This window comes from Equus caballus, chromosome 9 (genome assembly GCF_041296265.1).
Source record: "Equus caballus isolate H_3958 breed thoroughbred chromosome 9, TB-T2T, whole genome shotgun sequence".
NCBI classification, from domain to species: domain Eukaryota; kingdom Metazoa; phylum Chordata; class Mammalia; order Perissodactyla; family Equidae; genus Equus; species Equus caballus.
The window spans coordinates 77,535,140-77,557,509 of NC_091692.1; the positions used below are offsets into that span (position 1 = coordinate 77,535,140).

Below are 22,370 nucleotides of genomic sequence, written 5' to 3' on the forward strand. Positions count from 1 at the left end.
AAGCCAATCATATCTTCAAATTTACTCAGTTAAATTTTGTTTCTTAACAGAATGGTAGCTGAAGCAGCAGGCATAACCCAGATTCCCACTCCGCAAGAACTCAGTGGCCAGTGGAATAGGTCATTGTGATTTACCAAATGATGTAGCACATCAGTGAAACCAGCAAATCAGATTTGAAGGACAGAGAAGAGAGCTTCTAGTGAAGTTCTATGCCGAGCATCTGACTGTTTTGCTTGGTACCTTAAATAGAAAACATTTATCCGGCTAGAGTATTTGAAGTCATTTTTCCTAATCTTTTGTTCCTTATAGTATCAACAACAAAAATAATAAAATAAAAGATTTTAAGTATATATAAAATAATATAATAAAATAAATTAATAATGTAATATAAATATATAACTATAAAATAATACAAATAACTCAAATTAATATAATAAATAACATAAATAAATAATATATAAAATAAATATAAAATAGGATATCAAAAATTATAGATACTCATCATAGATCTGATATTCTTGTGGTTGCACTATTTATTTACTTTATTATAAAATATTAATTGTGGAAAGTTGAAAGTGTAAAGAAACAATAATATCAATGATTTTGCCACTTGAAGATAACTCTTGTTCATAAGCCAGTTTATCTGGTAATTTATGAAAAACATAAAATATACTTAAATTATTTAAAATAAAACTAGAATAATGCTATATACTTTGTGTTATTATTTTTATTTTAAGTAAAATTAGTATACACTAAAATTCACACATTTTAGAAATGCAGTTCAATGAGTTTTGGCAAATGTGCATATGCATGTACCTAAGACCCTCAGCAAGATATGGAAGAGATCCATTACCCCAGAAACTCTCCTTATATTCCTTTCCAGTCAACCCCTTCAGCCTGTGGAAACCCCTGTTTTGATTTCTATGGATTAGTTTTGCCTATTCTAAAGCTTTATATAAATGGAAGCATGTAGAATATACTTTTTCTGTAATGCTTCTTTTGATCAGCATAATGCTTTGGAGGTTCATCCGTGTAGCTACGTGTAACACGTACCAGTAGTTACATTGCTAAGTAGTCTCAATTTGTTTATCCATTCACCTACTGATAGATATTTGGGGTGTTTTCAGATGTTGGTGCTTCTGTGAAAAAAACCTTCTTTGATCATGTTTTTACAAATTTAGTGGACATGTGCTTTCACTACGTCTGGTTTTCAGAACCGGAAGATAAATTTATGTTGCTTCATGCTACTGAATTTAATTTGTTACAGCAGTAATATGAAACTAATACATTTTCTTTTATTATTTGTAGAATTGGCATATTCCAATAGCTCCTGGGTAGACACAACACCTTGAAATTTCTCTAATCTCGTTCCAAATTGCCACAGAAATCCATATTAGTTTACCTATAATCCCCAAATACAAGACACCTTAGGTCAGACATCTCTCCTAAACACAGAGTTCTTAAATAAAAGGGGCAAAAAAGATGTGTTTCCAAGTGCACTGGGAGGCAGACAGGAAAAACTACTAGCAAGTATATTTCTGCTTTAAAATGAACAAATATGGTTGATACAAATATTTCCAGTAATCTAAGAACATCTACTATGATGAAACTTGCTCAATTTTATAAAAATTAAGGTATAATTGACATACTGAGAAAATCGTCTTGTTATTTCACCGCTTTTCAGACAAGTCTAAGCAGCACCAGAAGCTTCCGCTTGCCCTGGTACTGAACACCACGCCTGTTCCCTTGGCATTCACACCTAATTCCTTTGTGCAACAGCTTTAGGCTATTCCCCCTCTTAAATGATGTGAAGGGCAACCCACTAACATTTTTGTGTTGCTCCTTTTCTCACTTACACTAAAACTTTACCTGCATTCAGGAGTGTAATCAGCGTCTCCGTTGAATCAAGTGCACGGCTGAAAAAGAATATGTAGGAAGAAAGAGAGAGTTTTCTGATCTTCGGTCTCAAATGACAACATAAGCAGTCAGGTACATGGCCTTGGTCCAGCATTTCTACATATGTTATGTATTTTTACTTCCTTGTGTCAAGGAACAGGTAATGCTTTACCAAGAATGTAGACTAACTGGCTTGATTAGTTTTACATATTTTTTTAAAATTTAATGAAAACGAACAAAAAGTAAATGTTTTCTTTAATTTTGGTTTCATTAAAACCTACTTATCTAATCCTTCAGTTAAACATTGAAAAATACATTTAAGAACATTTCCTTAAAGAGAGAAAAAAAGAAAAAAGGTGGGCTTAAAGGTTGGCTTTCATATAGCAACACTGCAAACTCTAGCTCTGATTAAGAAAATACTTTTATTACCAAGCTTTTGCATCCTGGTTCATAAAACTTTCTGCATCAGTCTTGCAATGAAAAATTTCTCACACTTTTTTCTCCCCAAGATAAATTTTATAAAGCATAGATTATAGGAATTTTTTATTTTCATGTAAATCTGAGTCAGGGGCCTAGAGAAAGGAAAAACAGCTCTTATATTGTGCTTATCACTCTCTCTTTTTATTTCCTTGACAAATCAACCTGTTAAACCAATATGTATAAATTGCCCATTGTGGGCATTATTCTGAGATGCCAAGCATATGAAGAGGATAAGACAGAGCCCCAGCTTGAAACATGCCTTAAAATGGACAAATAAAATCTATTAGAGGGGCTGGCCCCATGCCTGAGTGGTTAGGTTTGCACACTCAGCTTTCGTGGCCCCGGGTTCATCAGTTCCGATCCTGGGCATGGACCTGGCAGTTCTCATCCAGCCATGCTGGGGTGCTGCCCCACATAGAAGAACTAGAGGCACCTACAACTAGGATAAACAACTACGTACTGGGGGGCTTTGGAGAGAAAAAAAAGAAGAAGATTGGCAACAGATGTTAGCTCAGGGCAAATCTTCCTCACCAAAAAAAGTGGTATAAATTTTAAAAAATAATAATCTGTTAGATATTTTTAAAAACCTATTGTTTTAAAAATCTCAATCAACAGATTCAATTTTCAATGATTTTGGAGGAGAGGGGCTCACAAAGGTTAAAAATACATATATGTGAAGACAACACTTCCCCCTACTCAAGGGCCATAATTAACTAGACTCAGTAAAAGATGAACAACTCATCCAGGTTTGCTCATAAAAGTCCCAGTTCTAAAACTGAAATCTCGTATGCCAAAACCCCCCTCAGTCCCAAGCAAGCTGAGACAGGTGGTCGCCCTCTTTATACATGACCAGATTCAAGTAAGTCTAATTTAAAAGAACTCACTGGCTTTCTCATGTATTCCTAGCATGCTGCTAGGAATAGTGGAGAATAGTATATGCACTAATTATTGCTCAATACAAGAGTCTGAACTTTTGACAAGGTAACACATGTAGTCAAATAGTATGTTTTAGTTCTATTTATCCCTTTATTTGAAAAAGCAACAAGAAAATTCAATGCCTTATACTATTCAAATAATAAAGAAATGCAAATCTTCAAATTGTCCAGTTTCAGTGACATTCCCTCTAGCAGTCACGTCACTCTGGTTGTACCAATTCTAGCCTACTCACACTAGAAATGTCATCTGAACATAGCAATTTATAATTACCGAGGGAACAATAACTTTGAATTATTTCCCGTTAGGGCTTTGCATCTATATTTTTAAGTGACAGTGTGAATGAATATCTGTTTTTATACTGATTTAAATATTTCAGGACATGAGGGAAAAGTATTATATCATTTGCTTTTTCAAAATTTCTGCTATTGAGGCCAGCCCAGTGGCATAATGCTTAGGTTTCGAGCACTCTGCTTCAGTGGCCTGGAGATGGATCCAGATACATTTATGACAGAATAGAGAGGGCTTGATGGCAATTGGTGCAAGGGAATGGAGAGGAGAAAAGTGGGACTCATGATTGCAACCTAGGCTTCTAGCTAATTCACTAAGTGGGGTGGTCATGCCACTTCCAGAGGTGAGGAGAGGACAGGAGGAGGGAGAGGGGCTGATTTGGGAGATAACCAAATCAAATTAGCAGTTCTTTTCAGGACACTAAATATGAGACATCTATGCGATAATCAACATAGATACTCTATCCCAGTGTGGGAACAAGTAAGTATTATTACTATTAATTAATTTCATTGAAATCATTCAGATTGCGAGTTGGGATCCTGGGTGCAGACCTACACACTGCTCGTTCAAGCCGTGTTGTGGTGGCATCCTACATGCAGAGTGGATTAAGATTGGTAAAGATATTGGCTCAGGGATAATCTTCCTCAAGCAAAAAGAGGAAGATTGGCAACAGATGTTAGCTCAGGGCCAATCTTACTCACAAAAAGAAAAAAAATACTGCTTTTAGAGTAATTTGGAACCTAAAACAAACACATTAGTCCAATCCAAGTATGATATATTTTCTTTTCATGCAACTAAGTTAAAACCTGGTGAGCTATCATTTGGCTTTCAAAATTGCACAATTTTATTGACTGAATAAAGTGAGGTCTCCATTTCGATTTGGGCTCTCAGTATTTCAGATTCATATTTTTTCTATTTCTATGATTTTTTAAATCACAGTTTTCAAAAGGTAACAGATTTTGACTTATTTATTACACTAAATTTAATCATGAAAAAATGACATTTAACTTCAATAGAATCCTCAAATCTTCAGGTAGTCACTTATGATTACCTTAGGTTCTCAATAAATAATTGCTGAGGAAACACTCCAACAAAGTAATTCCATTCACTAAAGATATGAAGGTTAGTATTAATAGTAATAAATAATACTTACTTGTTCCCACACTGGGATAGAGTATCTATGTTGATTATCGCATAGATGTCTCATATTTAGTGTCCTGAAAAGAATTGCTAATTTGATTTGGTTATCTCCCAAATCAGCCCCTCTCCCTCCTCCTGTCCTCTCCTCAGCTCTGGAAGTGGCATGACCACCCCACTTAGTGAATTAGCTAGAAACCTAGGTTGCAATCATGAGTCCCACTTTTCTCCTCTCCATTCCCTTGCACCAATTGCCATCAAGCCCTCTCTATTCTATCATAAATGTATCTGGATCCATCTCCTTCTCTACATCTTCGCTCCAGCCACCTTAGACCAGACCGCTATTGTCACTTTCCTGGATCACCGCAGGAGCCTCCTAACCATGCACTCTCCACTCTTGCCTGTTCTAAATCCATACAACCTTGAGAGTATGCTTAAAACATACTTTCATACTTGAAGTGACTTTGGGGTCACTTAACTTATCCATTTCAAAACCGTGCAATGGTTTTCTGTTGCACGTGGAACAAAGTCCAAATTTCTAACACTAGCCTATGATACCTTGAAGGATCAGGCTTTGCTTAGCACTTCAGGTTCATTTTCTGCCACTCTTTTGACACACTGCTGGCTTTACCTCCACGGATTCTGTCTTAGTCCATTCAGGCTGCCATAACAAAAACAGCACGAGCTAGGTAGCATATAAACAATAGAAATTTATTTTTCACAGTTCTGGAGGCTGGAAAGTCCAAGATCAAGGTGCCAGCAGATTCGATGTCTCATGAGGGCCCACTGTCTTTTTCGTAGCTAGCCATCTTTTTTCTGTGTTCTCACGTTATGGACAGGATGAGCAAGCTCTTTGGGGTTTCTTTTATAAGGAGACTAATCTCATTCATGAGGGCTCCATCTTCATGACTTAACCACCTCCCAAAGGCCCCACCTCCTAATACCATCACACTGAGGGTTAGGTTTCAACATATGAATGTTGGGAGGTGGGGGTCACACAATCATTCAGCCTGTAGCAGATTCCACAAGGAAGAAAAGGTTCTTCCCAGATTTAGGGCCCTCACACAGACATTCTCCCTCCTATGAAAGATTCTCCTTCTTTTTGCATTCCTTAAATGTCGCCTCCTCAGAGATGCCTTCCCTGACCACTCTCTCCAGAGTAAAAAGTTACTGTCCTTCTGACACTTATTATGACTTATAATCATTTGCTTTTTTGCCTCTGTGCTGTGTGTGGTATCTTCCCATGACAAAAATGTAAGATCCACGAAGCCAGAGCTTGGATGTCTTGCCCACTTTCTATTTCTAGCACCTAGAACAATGTCTAAAACAAACTGAGTCAGTACCTGTTGCAGAGTAGGTATTTCATGACTTTTTGTGGATGAATGTTAAACACTATGTCTTATATCATTTAATCCTTAGTGAGAGATAGATACTATTAACAGCACCATTTTACAGATGGGAAAACTGAAACTTAAACTTTCGGTGTAATTTGCCTGTGGTCTCACAGGTAGAAAGTGGTGATGTCAGAATTGAACCACATCAGTCCACTCTGCAGCCCAGGTTATCACTGGCCTGAGACTCTGGAACTACAGGCTCTGAGGAGCTGGGGCAAATCAAACATGAGCCCTAAAGACCCCTCTTCGGGCAGATTAGGGATTATAGAATTGTGATTTCTCTAACTTTACCATTCCTTCTGCATTTCTTAGCTGGAATTTCTTCTACTACAATGGGAGACTTTATACTGCATGTGTTTCATATACTTCTTATTGTGGGCAATTGAAATGACTAAATAACATGGATTCTAAAACTCAGGTAGGAATTTTGAACAGACTTAAAAAATATTCTGTGACTACAGAGAGTAACAACTGGTACTTCTTTCTGTTTTCCCTCCCTGCCGTTATTGGTCAGGATTCTTCCTCTTATCTAGCCAACAAGCAATTATTATCTCCTTAAAAGCTCAGTGACAAGAGAGATCATGCATTTTCCTTTAAAACAAATTATAGTTATTAGAAATCTCCCTGCAGAGATATTATATTGAAATATCATACATTGAGTTGTTTAAGTCTTGGGAGTGATGGGTTTAAGGTGACTTTAGCAATCATTGGTAGAATAATCATAAGCTAAAACTTCCCAAAACACCAAAACTGATTCACTCTCTCACTCATACAACCTTCCGCTCTTTTCTTCATACTCTTTCTAGATGGTCTCAAAAGAGAAATTTGGTGACAGTACTGTAGAAGAAGAAATAAGGGAAGAGGTTTCTTTCCCACCTAAATCCCGTTATCGTATCCATAAATTAAGTGGAAAAAGAAGCAACAACAACAGTGAACATAAATACAGCTCCATCAGAGATCCAGATGAGCCAATTGACCTCAAGCCACGACTCAGGAAGAGCCAGTGAAAACCAGAGATCACCCAAGATAGAAAACAAGAGGATTGATGGTCAAAAAAAGGGCTCAAGCCTTAGAAAGAAGTACATAAAAATGACTGCTGCCATCACACTCACTTGGGTTTAGTGTCTGCTTATGGGGGACTTTTAGTCTATTTGGTTCGGAGTCACTGGGCATGGGGGGAAGTGCTGATTCTCCTGGTTGGTGGGTAGAAAGGAAGAGAGATATGCAGGGAAATCTTAAATTTTGATTATGGAATTTTTATCATGGGGACCTGATTCATCCACAGGTCTACAATGGTATATGTCCCCAACAGGAATTTATCTGTATAAAGAATAACCTACTAGGAAACAAGGTAACCTAAGAGGAGAGGAGAATTGAGCAACATGAGAAGCAGAGAGTGTTACTTGGTATCTCTCTAGAAAGCTTTCTCAGCATGGAACACAGAGTGAATTTGCCCATTGTAGGCTACAGAAAATCCAATGACGCTTTGTCACACTTAGGGTTCCTGCCCCTTGTGGCCTTGGTAACCTTGGTTCCTGGAGGGAAGCCCTCAGAGTATTCACAATCAATGGCTCCAAAATCGAAAGGAGTCAGGACCAAGGGAAAGAAGCAGCATGATGTGCTTGAAGAAAGAGGAAGCAGCACCCTTGGTATTTTCAGTCTTTTCCATGATGGATGGCGCCTGCAGCCAAAGTGACCGAGATGATGTACAAAATACCCCCAGGCACTCCCAGAAATAATTGAGAGAGCTCAAGGTCCTGAAAAGGAAATAAGACAACAGAGCAAATCTGTGCTTTACAGTTAATGTGACTCCATTAGCACCTCAGACAGGTATAGCCAAGGAAAACATGTACCACAGATAGTGCACGTGTGTATAAAAATTTTAAATCTCCTGCCATCACGAATATTATGTTTCAATACAGGGAGCTGAAATAAGAAATATAAAAGGAACTTGAAAATTATGTCAATGTTTCATATCACACAAAGGACATATTCAAGGTAATTCTTGAGAATAAATAAGATAAGTGTGTGTGTGTGTGTGTGTGTGTGTGTGTGTGTTTTCTAAAGGGAAATAAATCAAGTATTCCACCTTTCCTGGTGTTATCTTCTTTCTTTAGTTTTATTCCTATTCAGTTTGATTCCACAGTATGCCATGCTAATATCCTAAACTCCCTTATTCTTTTGTTCTTTCATTGCTACCCCGTGGCAAATAGCGGACCAATAACCAAGAATCCAGCTTCCCATCTCTTCTGTGACTACATCTGGGTTGATGAGGACTGCTTTGAAAAGTCCCATTACTGGGAAAATTGACATCACTATGAATATGCATTCAGCATTCTCAGCTGAGCCCTTACTGTGGATCACAAGGACAACCCTATTATTCTAGTCATTGTGCGCATCCTCTCCTTACAATAATTCTTTCTCTACATTTCTCAAACATTTCATGTCTCCACGTTGCCACTCCCTCTCAGCAGATGATCTCAAGTAATTCCCCAAATTCTCTAGAGAAATTGAAGCCATCAGATGAAATTCATCTCAAATTCCAGTCTTGAAATCTATAAAAATACTCAAATTTACTCCCAAATTTTACTCTTCATTGTTTTGATGACCTTCTTAGGAATCTAGCATGCTTAGTTATCTTCTCTCCTTTCCATCATCAGTCAAATATATTCAGCTGTCTTTTACATATATGTATGTGTATATGTATCTATGTGTGCATGCATATGTATGTGTGCATGCATGTACATGTATATGTGTGCATGTATGTAAATGTATGGATGTATGTATGCTTGCGTGTATATGTATGTATTTGTATAAGTGAGTGTGTGTGTGTGTGTATGGATTCTCCCTGAAGACTAACTACCCTTCCAGCTCCTATCCTAACTCTTTTCCTTTTCACAACAAAATATCACGGAGTTGTCTACATTTACTCTCTTGCTTCTCATTCCTCTCTTAACCTTCTACTTCTACCATTCCACTAAAAGTGCTCTTGCTGAGTCACTAATAATTTAAACATTACCAAAAGGTATACTTTTAAAAGTAAACATTACTAAAGTATACTTTTCAGTGCTCACTTCATCTTATCGCTTAGCCTCATTCAACAGAGAGTTCTTTTTCTTGAAACAATCCATTTGGCTTCCCTGATGCCTCTGTTTCTGATTTTTTTCTCTATTTCTCTGGCCACACTGGTCTCCATTGGTGGGTCACACTCCTCCACGCAGCAATGGGATATTGGAGTTCCCTGGGGCTCTGTCCAGTACTCTCTTCTTAGGCAATCACTAACATTTTCAAGGCTTCCATTACTATATGTATCTTCTGCCCAAATCTGTGTCTGAGCCCATGACTTATAGATACAACTGCCCACTCAGACTTTCCATTTGGATTTCTCATAAGCACCTAGAACTCTACTTTCCCAAAGAAGAATTCCTGAACCTTCTCTGTTTCTTATGGGCATTCATGAGACTATGTATTCATTCTTCCCTGATCCCCACCTTCCCTGGATCACTTTGCACAGCCAGTCATCCAGGCCTGCCAATTCTGTCTCTAAAATGCTCTCTGAATCCATCTCTGGTGGCACCACCCGAGTACATGTTTCCATCATCTCCTATCTGAAATAATATAATAAAAATATAATAGTCTTCCAATTGGTCTCCTGCATCTCACATTGCCACTCTTGGGTCACCACTGAATCTACTCTCCTCATAGCAGCCAGTAGGATCTCTTTAAAACCATAATTGTGATTAATGAAGCTCCTCTGTTAAGATCCTTTAATAATTTCCTATTGTCTTTAGGATAAAGTCCAAAATCCTTAATAATTCTTTTAAGACGTTTCAAGCATTGGCCCAGTCTTCCTTCTTGCCCTTTTCATACAATCGTCTTCTTTTCGGACCTATTAAGCTTTCTTAAGACCCTTGAACACGACAGCCTCTTTTCCTTGAGTCATCACACAGGCAGTTGCTCCTGCATAGAAGGCTCTTGCTCTTTTCTGTGCCAGCACACTCTTCCCATCCCAGATGAATGATCTCCCCCTTGGGGAAGTTTTCCCTCACCATCACCACCCCCTCACATCAGGCCTTATGCCTACCTGTATCATATCCTAGTGCATAATCAGGGCTCAAAAATATTTGTTCACTGACTTTTTAATTCACTCCCAGTTCAGAAAGGCCTGAAAGCTACTAAAACTTGATGTGAAGCAGGAGAAATGAAGGACTATTCACCCTAGCACTTGCCCAAAGTCAGTCTTACTCAAAGGAGATACCGTAGGTGGAAAGGAAAACGCCTTACCGCCCAGCTGTCAAGAAAGGCCCTGATAATTTGCTACACGGCCAATTGCTGTCAAAATTCTGTTTCTCCTTCTATTGAAATGTGGTAGCTAGGCAACTCCAATAACATTTGGAATCCAACCCACAAATATCTCACTCCAAGACAGAATAAAGTGCTAAAACTCATTAGTTTTCCTTGAGTGACACTCTCCCTAAGTCCAGGAACATGAGCCAAATGTCTGTGAAGAGGTTTTTATAACTACCTGTACCTTAAGCATACACAGGTATTATGTTTTATTGACTTCATTGTATGATATAGTCAGAGTGTCTGATACAATATGTGAAAAGCTTGAATTTTCCTACTGTAAGATGAAGTCCATATGTAAATAATTATCCTGTTAACATGGCACTTATTTGGAAAACTGACTGCATATTACAACACTGTAAATTAAGCAAAACAAGCAGTTATTTCAAGAGGACTTTTCCTAGCATGAAATCTTTGCTGTAAGATTTGTCCTGTAAGTAACAAATTTAAATGAAGTTATAAATCAAATGTCTTGTGTATACATACTTTGACTGAAGAAAAAGGCCTTAGCAGATAACCTTACCAGATGATGATTTTAAGACGGAAGCAACTATTACAACAGGATTATTCAAACCTTTGTCTTTTCACAGATTCGAATTAGCTGAAGATTGAACATATCCACGAAGGGACTCTGAATATCACCAACATTAATGTGATTGAATTATCATGGATTTTAAAGATGAATAATGGCTACTTAATGCTCTGTCCTCTCAAAATTCTCTAGTGGAAAGTGACCAGGTGTTTCCTTTTATTTCTTTTTAACTTGTAAATGTGTATATAAAACCATCATGAGAAAGTATTAAGCCTAAAGATATTAATTCCCTGATACAGTGTTTTAATACCTAATTAAAACTTCCCATTTGGGGAATAGAAGTGAGATGGTGGAACTGGTTGACTAGAGAAGATTCTTTTTTTTTTAGTTACTTATTAAGCAACCTATCAACTATTTTTGTATTCCCAATTTTTTTCGCCTGGAATTGTAAGCACATTCTAACTTTCCCTAATACTTTTGATTAATACAGAAAAGTGTTTTATTTCTAACAATGTTGTAATGTTTTGTTCTTTCCCAAATCTGTCTGTCAAGTAAAACAAGACAATCTCATTATCTTATATGATTATTCTTAGCCTGTAAGGAATTTTTAGCCTGAGATTTTCTCAATAAAGCAAACACATTGCTATACAAATAATGACTGTATATTTCTCAGATTCACAAAAAATATATATTCATGGTGAATATATAAACCTTTAAACATGTAATGAAACTTCTAAAAAATGAAATAAAATATCCAAATATTTAAATACAGATTCAATTTCTTAAAATTCTTCTCCAACTTATTCACGCACAATTAACAACCAAAAGTTCTCTACTTTAATCTGTACTTTAGCTGGTCGTAGAATAAACACATTTTGCTCAATCAGTTTAACACAGACAAACAGCAGTAGTTAATCTACCAGAGAGAAATTGGGGCACGTCTATCAGCTATCTGACAGCAGAATCATGTCCAAAAAAAGTTTGGTGACAAGTAATTGAGAAACCGCCTGAATGCATTTTGGACTTTGATTTCTGAACAATTTTCAAGAAGTTCAGTCCTGGCCAATTACGCAGTAGCATGCTTGGAAAACAGGAAACTGTCTTAAGAGGAAGTTATTGCTGTCATTTGTAAGATATCTCAGACGGCTCATTCAAGGACAGGTAAGGTATTTGGCTGTGAAGCAGCTATATTGTACTGGAAAGCAAAATAGTCACAAGAAATGGATATGGATCCTGGCTCTCCCACACTACTCTTGTGTATAATCTTGGGCAAGTCATTTAATGTTCTAGTCTCAATTTTATCATCCTTTAAAAGGCTATAATAGCTGCTTCAAAGGATTGTAATAAGGCTTTATAAGATTATAAAAGGGAAAGTGTTTTCTGTTCTAAAGGACTGCTCATCTAAGAAATGATGATTATTATTCCCCATACAATAGTCCTTGCCATGGCATTAGTAAACTTATGACCTTGGATGTTGAGTTCTAAAGACTGTACAACCTTTTCCTCTTGATTGTAGGTGTGAATGAATCAACGTTTAGAGAACATCTGAGAACTGTTAAAATAGTAAAGTAAATATGACTCATCTGGAATGAGATGGGTTTATGTCCAGCCTTTGAACTCTTACATATCATCTATAGCTGGCTAAAGCTTGCGATATTAACTGGATAGGACAATTTATTTGTGCTTTATAGGGTTGTCTTCCTTCATATAAGAGATATAACCTGAAATGCTACATACAAAGTGACTCATATTGGAAATAGGCTATTATTTAGATTAAAGAAATGCTGTGGCAAATCTTTTACAGTATAAAGAATCCTTCAGTGTAGAAAAATAATGGTCTTGTAAATTGGATTTTTATGTGCCTAGTATTCTAAAAGTAGGAATATACTTCACCAGGATTTTCTCTTGACTTGAGAGCCTCACTCATGAACTAGACAAAGTGTCTACACTGGACCAAGAGACAATACAAATGAAGAATTAAAACATTGTTCTTTGAATAGCCTCTTACTGAAATCATTGTCTTTGGTGGATAAAATTCTGTTCGTATCCATATCACCCATTTAGCGGTAGCCTCTCCTTCTGCAACTGGAGTCACAGTCACCCTCTAATTGGAGCACTACCCTCTTTGTATCAGTCCCTGAACATCAGCATCTGTATCATAGATACTGACTCTTGACTACCCATCCTGACCTGTTTGCTCCATTTGATTATGTCCAGTCAGAGCTTCTGCTTTTGTCTCCCTTTGTTTGTTTGTATCTTTGTCATTTTTGTTGTTTCCTATGTGATAGGGCTCATTAGAGTTAAAGGATTCATTTGGATGACATCTTAGTTCCCATTGTTCCTTTGCCCCACCTTGAATCCCTTACAATTTAGTTCTGCTTGGAGCCAGGCAACGGCAACATTCACTCCTCAATTAGCCCAAACTTCAGGCTGGCTTTCCTATCTGGGGAGATCCCAGGACCTCCTGTTGGCCCTGGAGTGAGGGTTTATGGAGTCTTAATATGTTTTTAATGAAGTATAGTTGATAGACAATATTATATTTGTTTCAGGTGTACCAGATGTGACTGGACATTTGTATACATTATGAAATTATCACCACTACAAGTCTAGCAACCAAATATGACCATACAAATTTCCTACAATATTATTGACTATATTCACAATGCTGTACATTACATCTCCATGACTTATTTATTTTATAACTGGAAGTTTGTACTTCTTAAACCCCTTCACTTATTGAGTCTTGATTTTCTTAAAAAAGATTTGCAGGGGCTGGCCCAGTGGCGTAGTGTCTAAGTTTGCACCCTCCACTTCAGCGGCCTGGGGTTCGCAGGTTCGGATCCTGGGCGGGGACCTAGGCACAGCTTGTCAAGCCATGCTGTGGTGGTGTCCCAAATACAAAATAGAAGAAGATGGGCACAGATGTTAGCTCAGGGACAATCTTCCTCAAGCAAAAAGAGATGTTAGTTCAGGGCCAGATGTTCTCACCAAAACAGATGTTGGCTCCGGGCCAGTCTTTCTCACCAAAAACAGTAAAAAGATTTCCAAAGTCAGGTTTATTTTGGGTTGAAAGTGACAGCAAGCCAACAAAAAACTAGTTGAGCCAAAAAATGAAATTTATTGGAAAACTTGTAACCACAAAAAGATCAAATAAAGTCCAGGGGTCAACTGGGAATAGAAACTCTAATATCTCCAGAACATACTACATGTCTTCTATCCACATATTGACTTCATTTTTTTTAGGAAAGGTTTTCCCACCAGCAGGAAAGAGAATCTGGCAGCAGTTCCAGCTTCAATCTTCCAGAATCGTCACCAGAAAATGACTGATTCCTGATGTTTCTTTTCCCAAATTAAAACATCAGGGAAAAGTTCTCTAGTTTGTCCGGTTTGGGCAAAGATTCATTCCCAGACCAATCAGCTAAGGTCAGCTAGTGCGTGATGTTGCTTTGGATTTATTTACCCAGCTAAGATCATTAAGTGTGGCTGGGACTTATAAGAAGTGGCAGCTCTTATTCAAATTAGATGGCTATAATGGGAGAAAGACCATTTCCCAGAAGGAGGGAATTAGGGTGGAGAAAAAACTTCCAGAAGAAGGAGGGGAGAATGACTGGACAGACAAGGCAATGACTGTTCATTGGGATGGATATCCAGTTGGCATATTATTTTTTGATCTTTTGCTTTCCCTGTTTCCCCCATTAACTCCCTGCTTTTTGTTTATATCAAATTTTTGTTGAAGTCAAGGTGACTAATGGATAGGAAAAGCAAATGAATTTGAAAAATGTTCTACTGGAGAATTAACACTTTCTGAGTGCTGGATAAATTTCAGAAATATCTTCCATAATCTTTTTTCCCTCCCTCAAACAACCCTGAAGTGAGATATCCTCATTCCCAAACAAACATAAGAATAATCAGGGATGATCATTAACTGCTTCAAGATGACAAAACTTGCATGGGCCAAGCTGCAACGGAAGATCTTTCTATATTCAACGGGAAAGGGGAAAACGCATCGTGGCTGGCACAGATATGATTCGTGAGGACACTTGTGAGGAGGCAGTACTTGGTGTTCAGGGCTCATCTTTACACATGTACCCCACAAAAGAGATTTGTTACTTTTCAGGTATCAAGTCCAAGAACAACCCAGGCCTTCTTCCTGAATTATTAGTAAGGGAAGTATAAATAAATAATTGCTCTCCATTCTTTTCTTTGGGATCTGTTTTACTCACCATCACAGGATTGAGATGGAAAGTTGAGATTAGGGTGTAGACCTAGAGAAATGGAGCCAAGGAGGCCAGCTGTCCTGCTGAGTATAGCTTACGCTAAAGGCTTTCTCACGGCATTAAATGATAAGAAGACTCTATTGGGATTTTGTGGAAAGTCTTTAAAAAATAAATAGGATGATTTTTCCTAAAATCTCCCTTTGGCATAATGCCTTCTTGAATCTATGGAGGTGTTAGCCAGCTATTGGAGGATTCCTGGGTCTTGTGCTTTTGTCTAATGCCATTGCATCCTGAATAAGAATTGACAAGAGATGACTATAGAGAGAGAGCATGAAAGACGATAGGATATTCACAGAATACAGTTGAAGCCCTTCTTTTCAACTGATTACAGTTAACACTCACCCACTATATACAGGCCTTGTGCTTGGCTCCAGGCATACAAAAATGTGTCCCTTCCTTCAAATTGACAGTATAGTGCATGAGCTTTGATGTATTCCTGAGTTGAAAACTTTAAATTAATTCTAAAGATAATTCTGTGATGTGAGTACCAAGTGTGGTGAGTACTTGGCATAAATCACAGGCCACTTTGACAGCAGATTCACAGCTAACATCACTCCCATACTGGAGATAAAGGAACTAACATGAAAATCCATGCAGTGAATAACTGGCCAAGGCAGGATTTGAGCCCATCTGACTGGCTCTGGAGCCACATACCTGTCCCATTCCTTCATGCTCCCATGCTGAAACTGCAAATGGGAGATGAATTCTTGTCTTTCCCTTTCCTCTCTTCTCCCCTTATGTATTTGGCAGAGAACTGGGAAATAAATCTGAGATGTGCTCACTGATCTGAGCATGACACTCAATAGAATTAATTTGCTTCTGACAGTTCACTCCATGTTTGTTTAAGCTTATATTTAATTTATGATAAAGTCGTAAAACAGCATGACCTGGAAAACTGAAATGAAATCACAGAGCTTTTACCTACCTAATTTCCATGCCTAGAATTCCAACCAATTCTGAAGAGTCAATTTGGTTATTAAAAGAGCTCTTAGATGGAAAAGTATTACTTGAGAGAATACTAATATGCAAAAAATGATTCTGATGTGAGAACAGTTTCTTGACTTTATTTTTGAGCTCAGGTACATTCTATTTTAACAAAGAACTTCTCAAATTATATGGATTAAGTTTTCATTTTACCCTCTCAATATTTTTTATCACATATTTCTCATCTCTGATTACCATTTAGGCAGGCAAAATGCCATCTACAACCAACATCATTTGAATTAAAGTCTATAATCACTTGAAGACCCTGACAAAAATAATACCGTAACAAACATATTGTGAGTGTATGGACATTCAGCAAAACTCTTTATTTAATCCTAAATGAGACCAGTTTTAGTGGATGATATTATTATCACTAGTATACAAATGAGGATTGAAGTGGTTGAGTCAACTGGTCAACACTCCATCTGGTGCACCAGGGATGTGAATTGAGAAGGCTTGTCTTGGCTTTCCCAGACTTCAGTGATCTTCTTCCACTCATCCTCGGTCCATGGTAAAGATGAGACGATTTCTTCCTCATCCTTTCTGCAATATTTTTAACATTTCATGGACCTCTTGGACACTCATTTAATATTCAGTACTTACTACTTAAACACCTGTTTCATGAAAGGCACTATGCCAGGCAGTGCTGGGGATAGAGATCCACAAGACCCAAACTATGCCCTTGTGGAGTTTCAACTCTAGTCTGTGAACAAATGCAAATATCCCAATATGCAGAATTCCAGAAAATAGATCATTTTAAAAGTACCATGTGAGAGGCATGTTTTAAATGCCATGGGATTTAACAGGAAAGGGAGGTCACATCTAGTGGTGGATGTGAGATGATATCGTGGAGTAATGGCATCTGGGCACCTTGTTGAGCCCTCAAAGATGGGGAGGATTTCAGCAGGAAGGAGTGGGAACGACGGAAGAGGATGTTACATAATCAAGAGCATAAAAGTGAGCCTGCACAGGAATGTTAAGGCACTTGTGACGTGTCCAGTTCAATCTGGAATGTGTAAGAAGGTTGTGAAAGGTAAATCCTAAAGACTGAATTAGGAGCCGGATGATAAGGTGCAGGAATATCAGTCTAAGAAACTCACTATTGGGATCACATATTTTCCATGTTAAGCTAAATTGATGTTAGTTATTTATGAACACTGTTATATGTAGCCGAATTTAAAGCAATCTGTTGGCTGTTTAAAAAACATAATAAAAAATCAACCTAAGGAATTGCTGCTACACTGGTGCTTACTTTTCGTGAACTAGTCTCATAATTACTCGTCTAAAGTTGATCTAGGTGTTTTGTTACAATCAGGTTAATTTTTATTTCTCAGTCTACAGTAAATAAGGACAATTTACTCTTAGAAGAAATTTCTTTTTGAGTTACCAGTCTATTCAGATGTAATGGTATTTTAAAATAAAATACAAAGTTTTTAATATATAGTGCTAAAAAGAATGTACGTGAATAGACAGAATAATCTAACCTTAAAGAACATTGTGATTGTTTGCTTCAGATCATTGTGCTTTATTTAGTGTTTTAAACCTCAGTCTGAGGACTGAAAGATTCACCACCTAGCCAGTCCTAAGTTTGTTAGTAGCTTTGATGAGCTATTTAAGTAGAAAACAGAAGTCGGTGAGGCCTAGATCAGAAAGAAGTTTGCATCCATGGCAGAAGTTCCCTACACAATAGCGTTACTGGCAACAAATATTCAGAGACGTGTGAATTCAGCCTTGATTCATTAAAACTCTCCTGATGTATTGTTAAACAGCACCATTTATCTCAAATAAGATACATAGTCTAGAAAAGAACAGAAGGTCACAAGATATGAATCATTTAGAAAAGAATAAACATAGATTCAGATTATTAGAAAAAAACTTAAAATGCATAAGGAATTCTTGCAAATCAACAAGATAATAGGCATAGAACCAAGCAAGGGAAAAAGGCAAAAATAGGAATAGGCAGTATTCAGAAGGGGATTACTAAATGGAGCAAAATCATATGAAGAGATGCTCCAGCCCACCAGTAGTATGAGTCATGCAGGGAGGGAGGGAGGGAAAGATGAAGTGTAATTATAAGGAAAGGATACTTTCATTTCATTTAGCTAGTTTGTGTTGAATAGTTACCAAGTACCAGGCACTGAACAGTACCACTTAGTCAACAGTCTAGAAATTAAATATTCAAAAAATTGTTATCCTTCAGAGTAGTCATCTTGGGAAGCTATATTCTCATTTTTCCAGGCTGGCATAGCTCAGAATATTTCTAGAATTGCTATACTTTGAAATTTGATTATTTCAAGCATATTTGAGTGCCACCAGGAAGCAGGAACAAAAAAAAAGATATCATTACTTTGTAATCATAACTTGTTTTAATGTTATATATTTTTATAATGTATTAACATATATATTTATATGTATATAAATATATATAAATATGTGTGTGTATATACGTACACGTACATACACACGTATATATATTATACATTATACTTTGAACATTCACCTTACGCACAAAATGTGAGTCTGCATAACTTTTAGCAATTTCAAAAAAATTAATTCCTTTCCCAAAAGATTAAAATTTGCCATTCTCTGAGAGAACGTGTGGCTGACACTGAAAAGGGTATATGAAAAATACTTTGGGTGCTGGCCCAATGACGTAGTGGTTAAGTTTGCGTGCTCTGCTTCGGCAGCCTGGGGTTCACAGATTCGGATCCCAGACATGGATCTACACACTGCTCATCAAGCCATGCTGTGGCAGCATCCCACATACAAAATAGAGAAAGACTGGCACAGATGCTAGCTCAGTGACAATATTCCTCAAGCAAAAAGAAGAAGATTGGCAATGGATGTCAGCTCAGGGCAAATCTTCCTCACCAAAAAAAAAAGAAAAAGAAAAATGCTTTGAACAATGGCAGCATTGTTGAAATGTCTTTACCTACTGGTTACCCCTACCCCAAGGAGATTACTTTAAGGGACAACATTGATTTAGCTGAATAAATTCTTGTACATTTACTTAAAAATAAAAATTTGCAGTAATACAAAGAAAAGCAACTATAATTTACTTTTGTCTGCATTCTTATTCATTCAGTAAATGTTTATTGAGCCTTTACATTATGGTCTGAGCTAGGTGCTCAGGATGAAACGAAAAATAAATAATAACTCATGCCTAAGGCAATTCAAAGCCTGATGGTTTTACTTTAACAGTTTCTGGATTTGTGTAAATATCCATGTGGATTAAAGTGAATTAAACCAAATTTCTAGCAAAAGTTTAATTCCTCTGTTTGACTCTGCTTTATATTCTAACAAGCTTCAACTCTTTACTGAAGGAAAACAACAGAAAGGGTAGGTGAAAAATGTTTTCCAGATATTTATCTATTCCTACTAGGGAGAATGTCAGGGCCACGGGCCCTCAGCATATTTAGCAGAAATCCCCTGAGAGGAGTCAAAAGAAGGGCATCTCCTAAATGTCCAGTGCCTAACTGTGCCTAACTGCCTAACTCCTCAAAGAACTATTGGACAGTGGGGAAAGAGAGTCTGGAGGAGCAGGTGAAAATAGCCAGCACTAAGAACCCAGTTGACGGAGGCTCTGCTGTCTTGTAGCTTCCCCTCCGATGACTTTATTTTGTCATCTCTCTAGAATGTACATTCTTTGAAGAGTGGACCGAGACTCCGTTGCTCTACATAGAGTCCCCTGCACGCAGTACAGTGCCTGGTACATGATAGGAGCTCTATAAGTACACATTGAATGCCACTGAATTAATTATTTGGAACTTGTGTTTAAAGAATGGCACAGAATAGCTACACAATAACTATTAGCCAAATTCACTTGTCTGCGTAAATTCTGGAGCACGGACTCAGGTCCGGAGAAGTGCACCTCTGACTAAGCTCCGCTCACCAACCCAACCTCCAGGGATAAATATTCCCAGGTAGTCCTTTCTATTTTTGATGCGTCCAGAAGAAGACATTGAATATAACAATCAATCACCAGCTTTAGTTACTTGCAGTGACTATCAATGTGTCTTTTCAAAAGCTGGCTTTCAACAAATAGTGCGTCTGACAAAATTGAATCAAAAGTTCCATTTAACTTGTACAGTGTTATGCATATAGTAAAGGTGGATCCTGAGTGTCCTTCATCATCTGCCTCATTTCTAGAGTTATGAGGAAGGATGTTGCAAGTGGACATCGCAATGAGAGTCTGAACAGCAGTGCTTCCCTCAATAACAAAAAGGATATTACTCCATGGTAAAGCACGCTGTGTGAGATAAGGTAGAGCAGATTCCCTTACCTTTGCATCTTTCATTTGCCATGTAAACTTTGTCTCTTGCTGTCAAGAAGCTCAACTAAATACACCAGAATAAATTATCTTAGACAATTACATCTTCAAATGTTTACAATGAGAAGTGTACCAGCATCACGCTTTTAGTCTCAGAAGACCAAGTCCACAGCCTCCAGTATAACAAAAACCCAGAGTTCTCAATTAGCGCATTCGAGTTGCAAGTAAGGCAGTGATGCATTTACACCATTATTATTCAGAACTCACCTGCCATATTTTTGCTAAACCTTATTTGATTTTGCGAAAGGATAGATCTCAGCAAATTGTCTGCAATATAAAAAACATAAAAACTTATTTGTGATGTGAGATAGAGACTGACAATCACTCCTTAATAAACTTGGGTAACGGGGACAAATCCACCAAGGAAAATTATCCTTGAAAAGAAACCCCTTATTTATAATGACACAATCATAGTCCAAATTTGTTAGTTTTACCCTAATAATATACTAGTACTCCAAACAAGCTTTGTATTCAACTATTTTATTTTCAAACAGATCCACTTTCTTTGCCTCTGTTTCCTGTGGCCTTTCCAAATTGTTTTCAACTTATGGGTCTTGTAAAATGTCAGTTTTCTGGCGATAAATATTAGTTCCTAGGCTTGCAGAAAACTTGACTTACTACCTTGCAGGAAACAGAGTTATCAGCAGAATTGGGTTCTTTTCACAAAAAGTGGGGCACATTGGAATTATGGTGCGCTAGGAAATCCTTTCATGAATTTTGAGATATTAACCCTTCCTAGCATGACATGTCCCAGAGACATCCATCCCCACCCACAAGGACAGGCAAACACACACAGGTTTCTCAAATGTTACGTTGTCCTGCTAATGCCTCTACCACAAGTCGTGCTTCTCAAAGGTGATGGAGGGTGGGGTTTGGAGTCACACTAAGCTTGAATCCCAGCACTGCCACTAGCAATAAATACAACCTTGGGCCATCTACTTAAACTCTCTGTCTCGATTTCCTTGTCTGTAAAGTGAGAATAAAACAGAATCTCCTTGTAGGACTGTTGCCAGGATTAGTGAGCTAATTCCTGCAAAACACTTTATATGAGATCCAGACTCCTGTTTGTTGTCTTATAACTTTGGATTTGATCACATTCAGTAGTTGGGTGTGGGTATTGTACTCACAGGGGAAGAAATTACAAGAAAAGTGGCTTCTAACAGTGGGATCCATGTGATCTTCCCAGCTTCCCTGATTAGGGAACTGCAAGAGGTGCAGATGAAGTTCAGGATCAGCCCCCGATGCTTAAAATACTCTTCTCCCTACAGGTATATACTCATCATACCTTTATTGAGAATCTATTAGACTGAATCATGTGAAATTGCCAGTGGTTTAACATGGGTAATTTCATACAATCGAACCTAATATCATGCCCCAGGCAGAAGGTTATGGATGCCAAGATTAACAAAACAAATGTGGGCCCTGACCTCACAAAGCTGAGGATCCAGCTGAGGCAGACAAACAATGTGCTAAGGGGAAAAGGGAGGTGAAGAGGGTTGTGGCGGAAAATAGCATCTACCCATGAACCAAACTCAAAGGGGTAGGAGTGGGCCGAGAGTGTGGAAACCAAGCGAGTGGGTCATAAGTAGTTTGGAGGCTATGTTAGTTTTCTATGGCTACTGTAACAAACGACCACAAATTTAGCAGATTAAAAAAACACATATGTTTATTCTCTTACAGTTCTGGAGGTCAGAAGTACAAAATCAGTTTCACTGAGCAAAATCATGGTACAGGCAGAGTGAAACTCCCTCTAGAGACTCTAGGAGGCG

The 22,370-nt window shown here is 37.7% G+C and overlaps 1 protein-coding gene and 1 long non-coding RNA gene across 7 annotated transcripts in view; one reads left to right on the forward strand and one right to left on the reverse strand.

Annotated features, from left to right (window-relative positions):
- Positions 1-10,481, reverse strand: part of LOC138915438 (carbonic anhydrase 13-like) — a 52,496-nt gene extending 42,015 nt beyond the window's left edge. For 3 of the 6 annotated variants that reach the window (XM_070221757.1, XM_070221756.1, XM_070221755.1), the window contains exons 1-2: positions 1,870-2,006; positions 135-240 (exon numbers count right to left, since the gene is read on the reverse strand). In XM_070221757.1, the coding sequence (XP_070077858.1) occupies positions 135-151 (17 nt within the window). In that variant the 5' untranslated portion in view covers positions 152-240; positions 1,870-2,006. Of the gene's footprint in view, positions 1-134; positions 241-1,869; positions 2,007-4,753; positions 4,818-10,415 lie in introns of those variants that run through there. The other 3 variants (XR_011421373.1, XM_070221760.1, XM_070221759.1) reach the window with 3 other exon arrangements.
- A 28-nt stretch (positions 10,482-10,509) lies between these two features.
- Positions 10,510-11,783, forward strand: LOC138915439 (uncharacterized). The gene is made up of 2 exons (XR_011421374.1): positions 10,510-10,677; positions 11,069-11,783. It is a non-coding gene; the product is annotated as an uncharacterized lncRNA (long non-coding RNA).
- Positions 11,784-22,370: the final 10,587 nt, after the last annotated feature.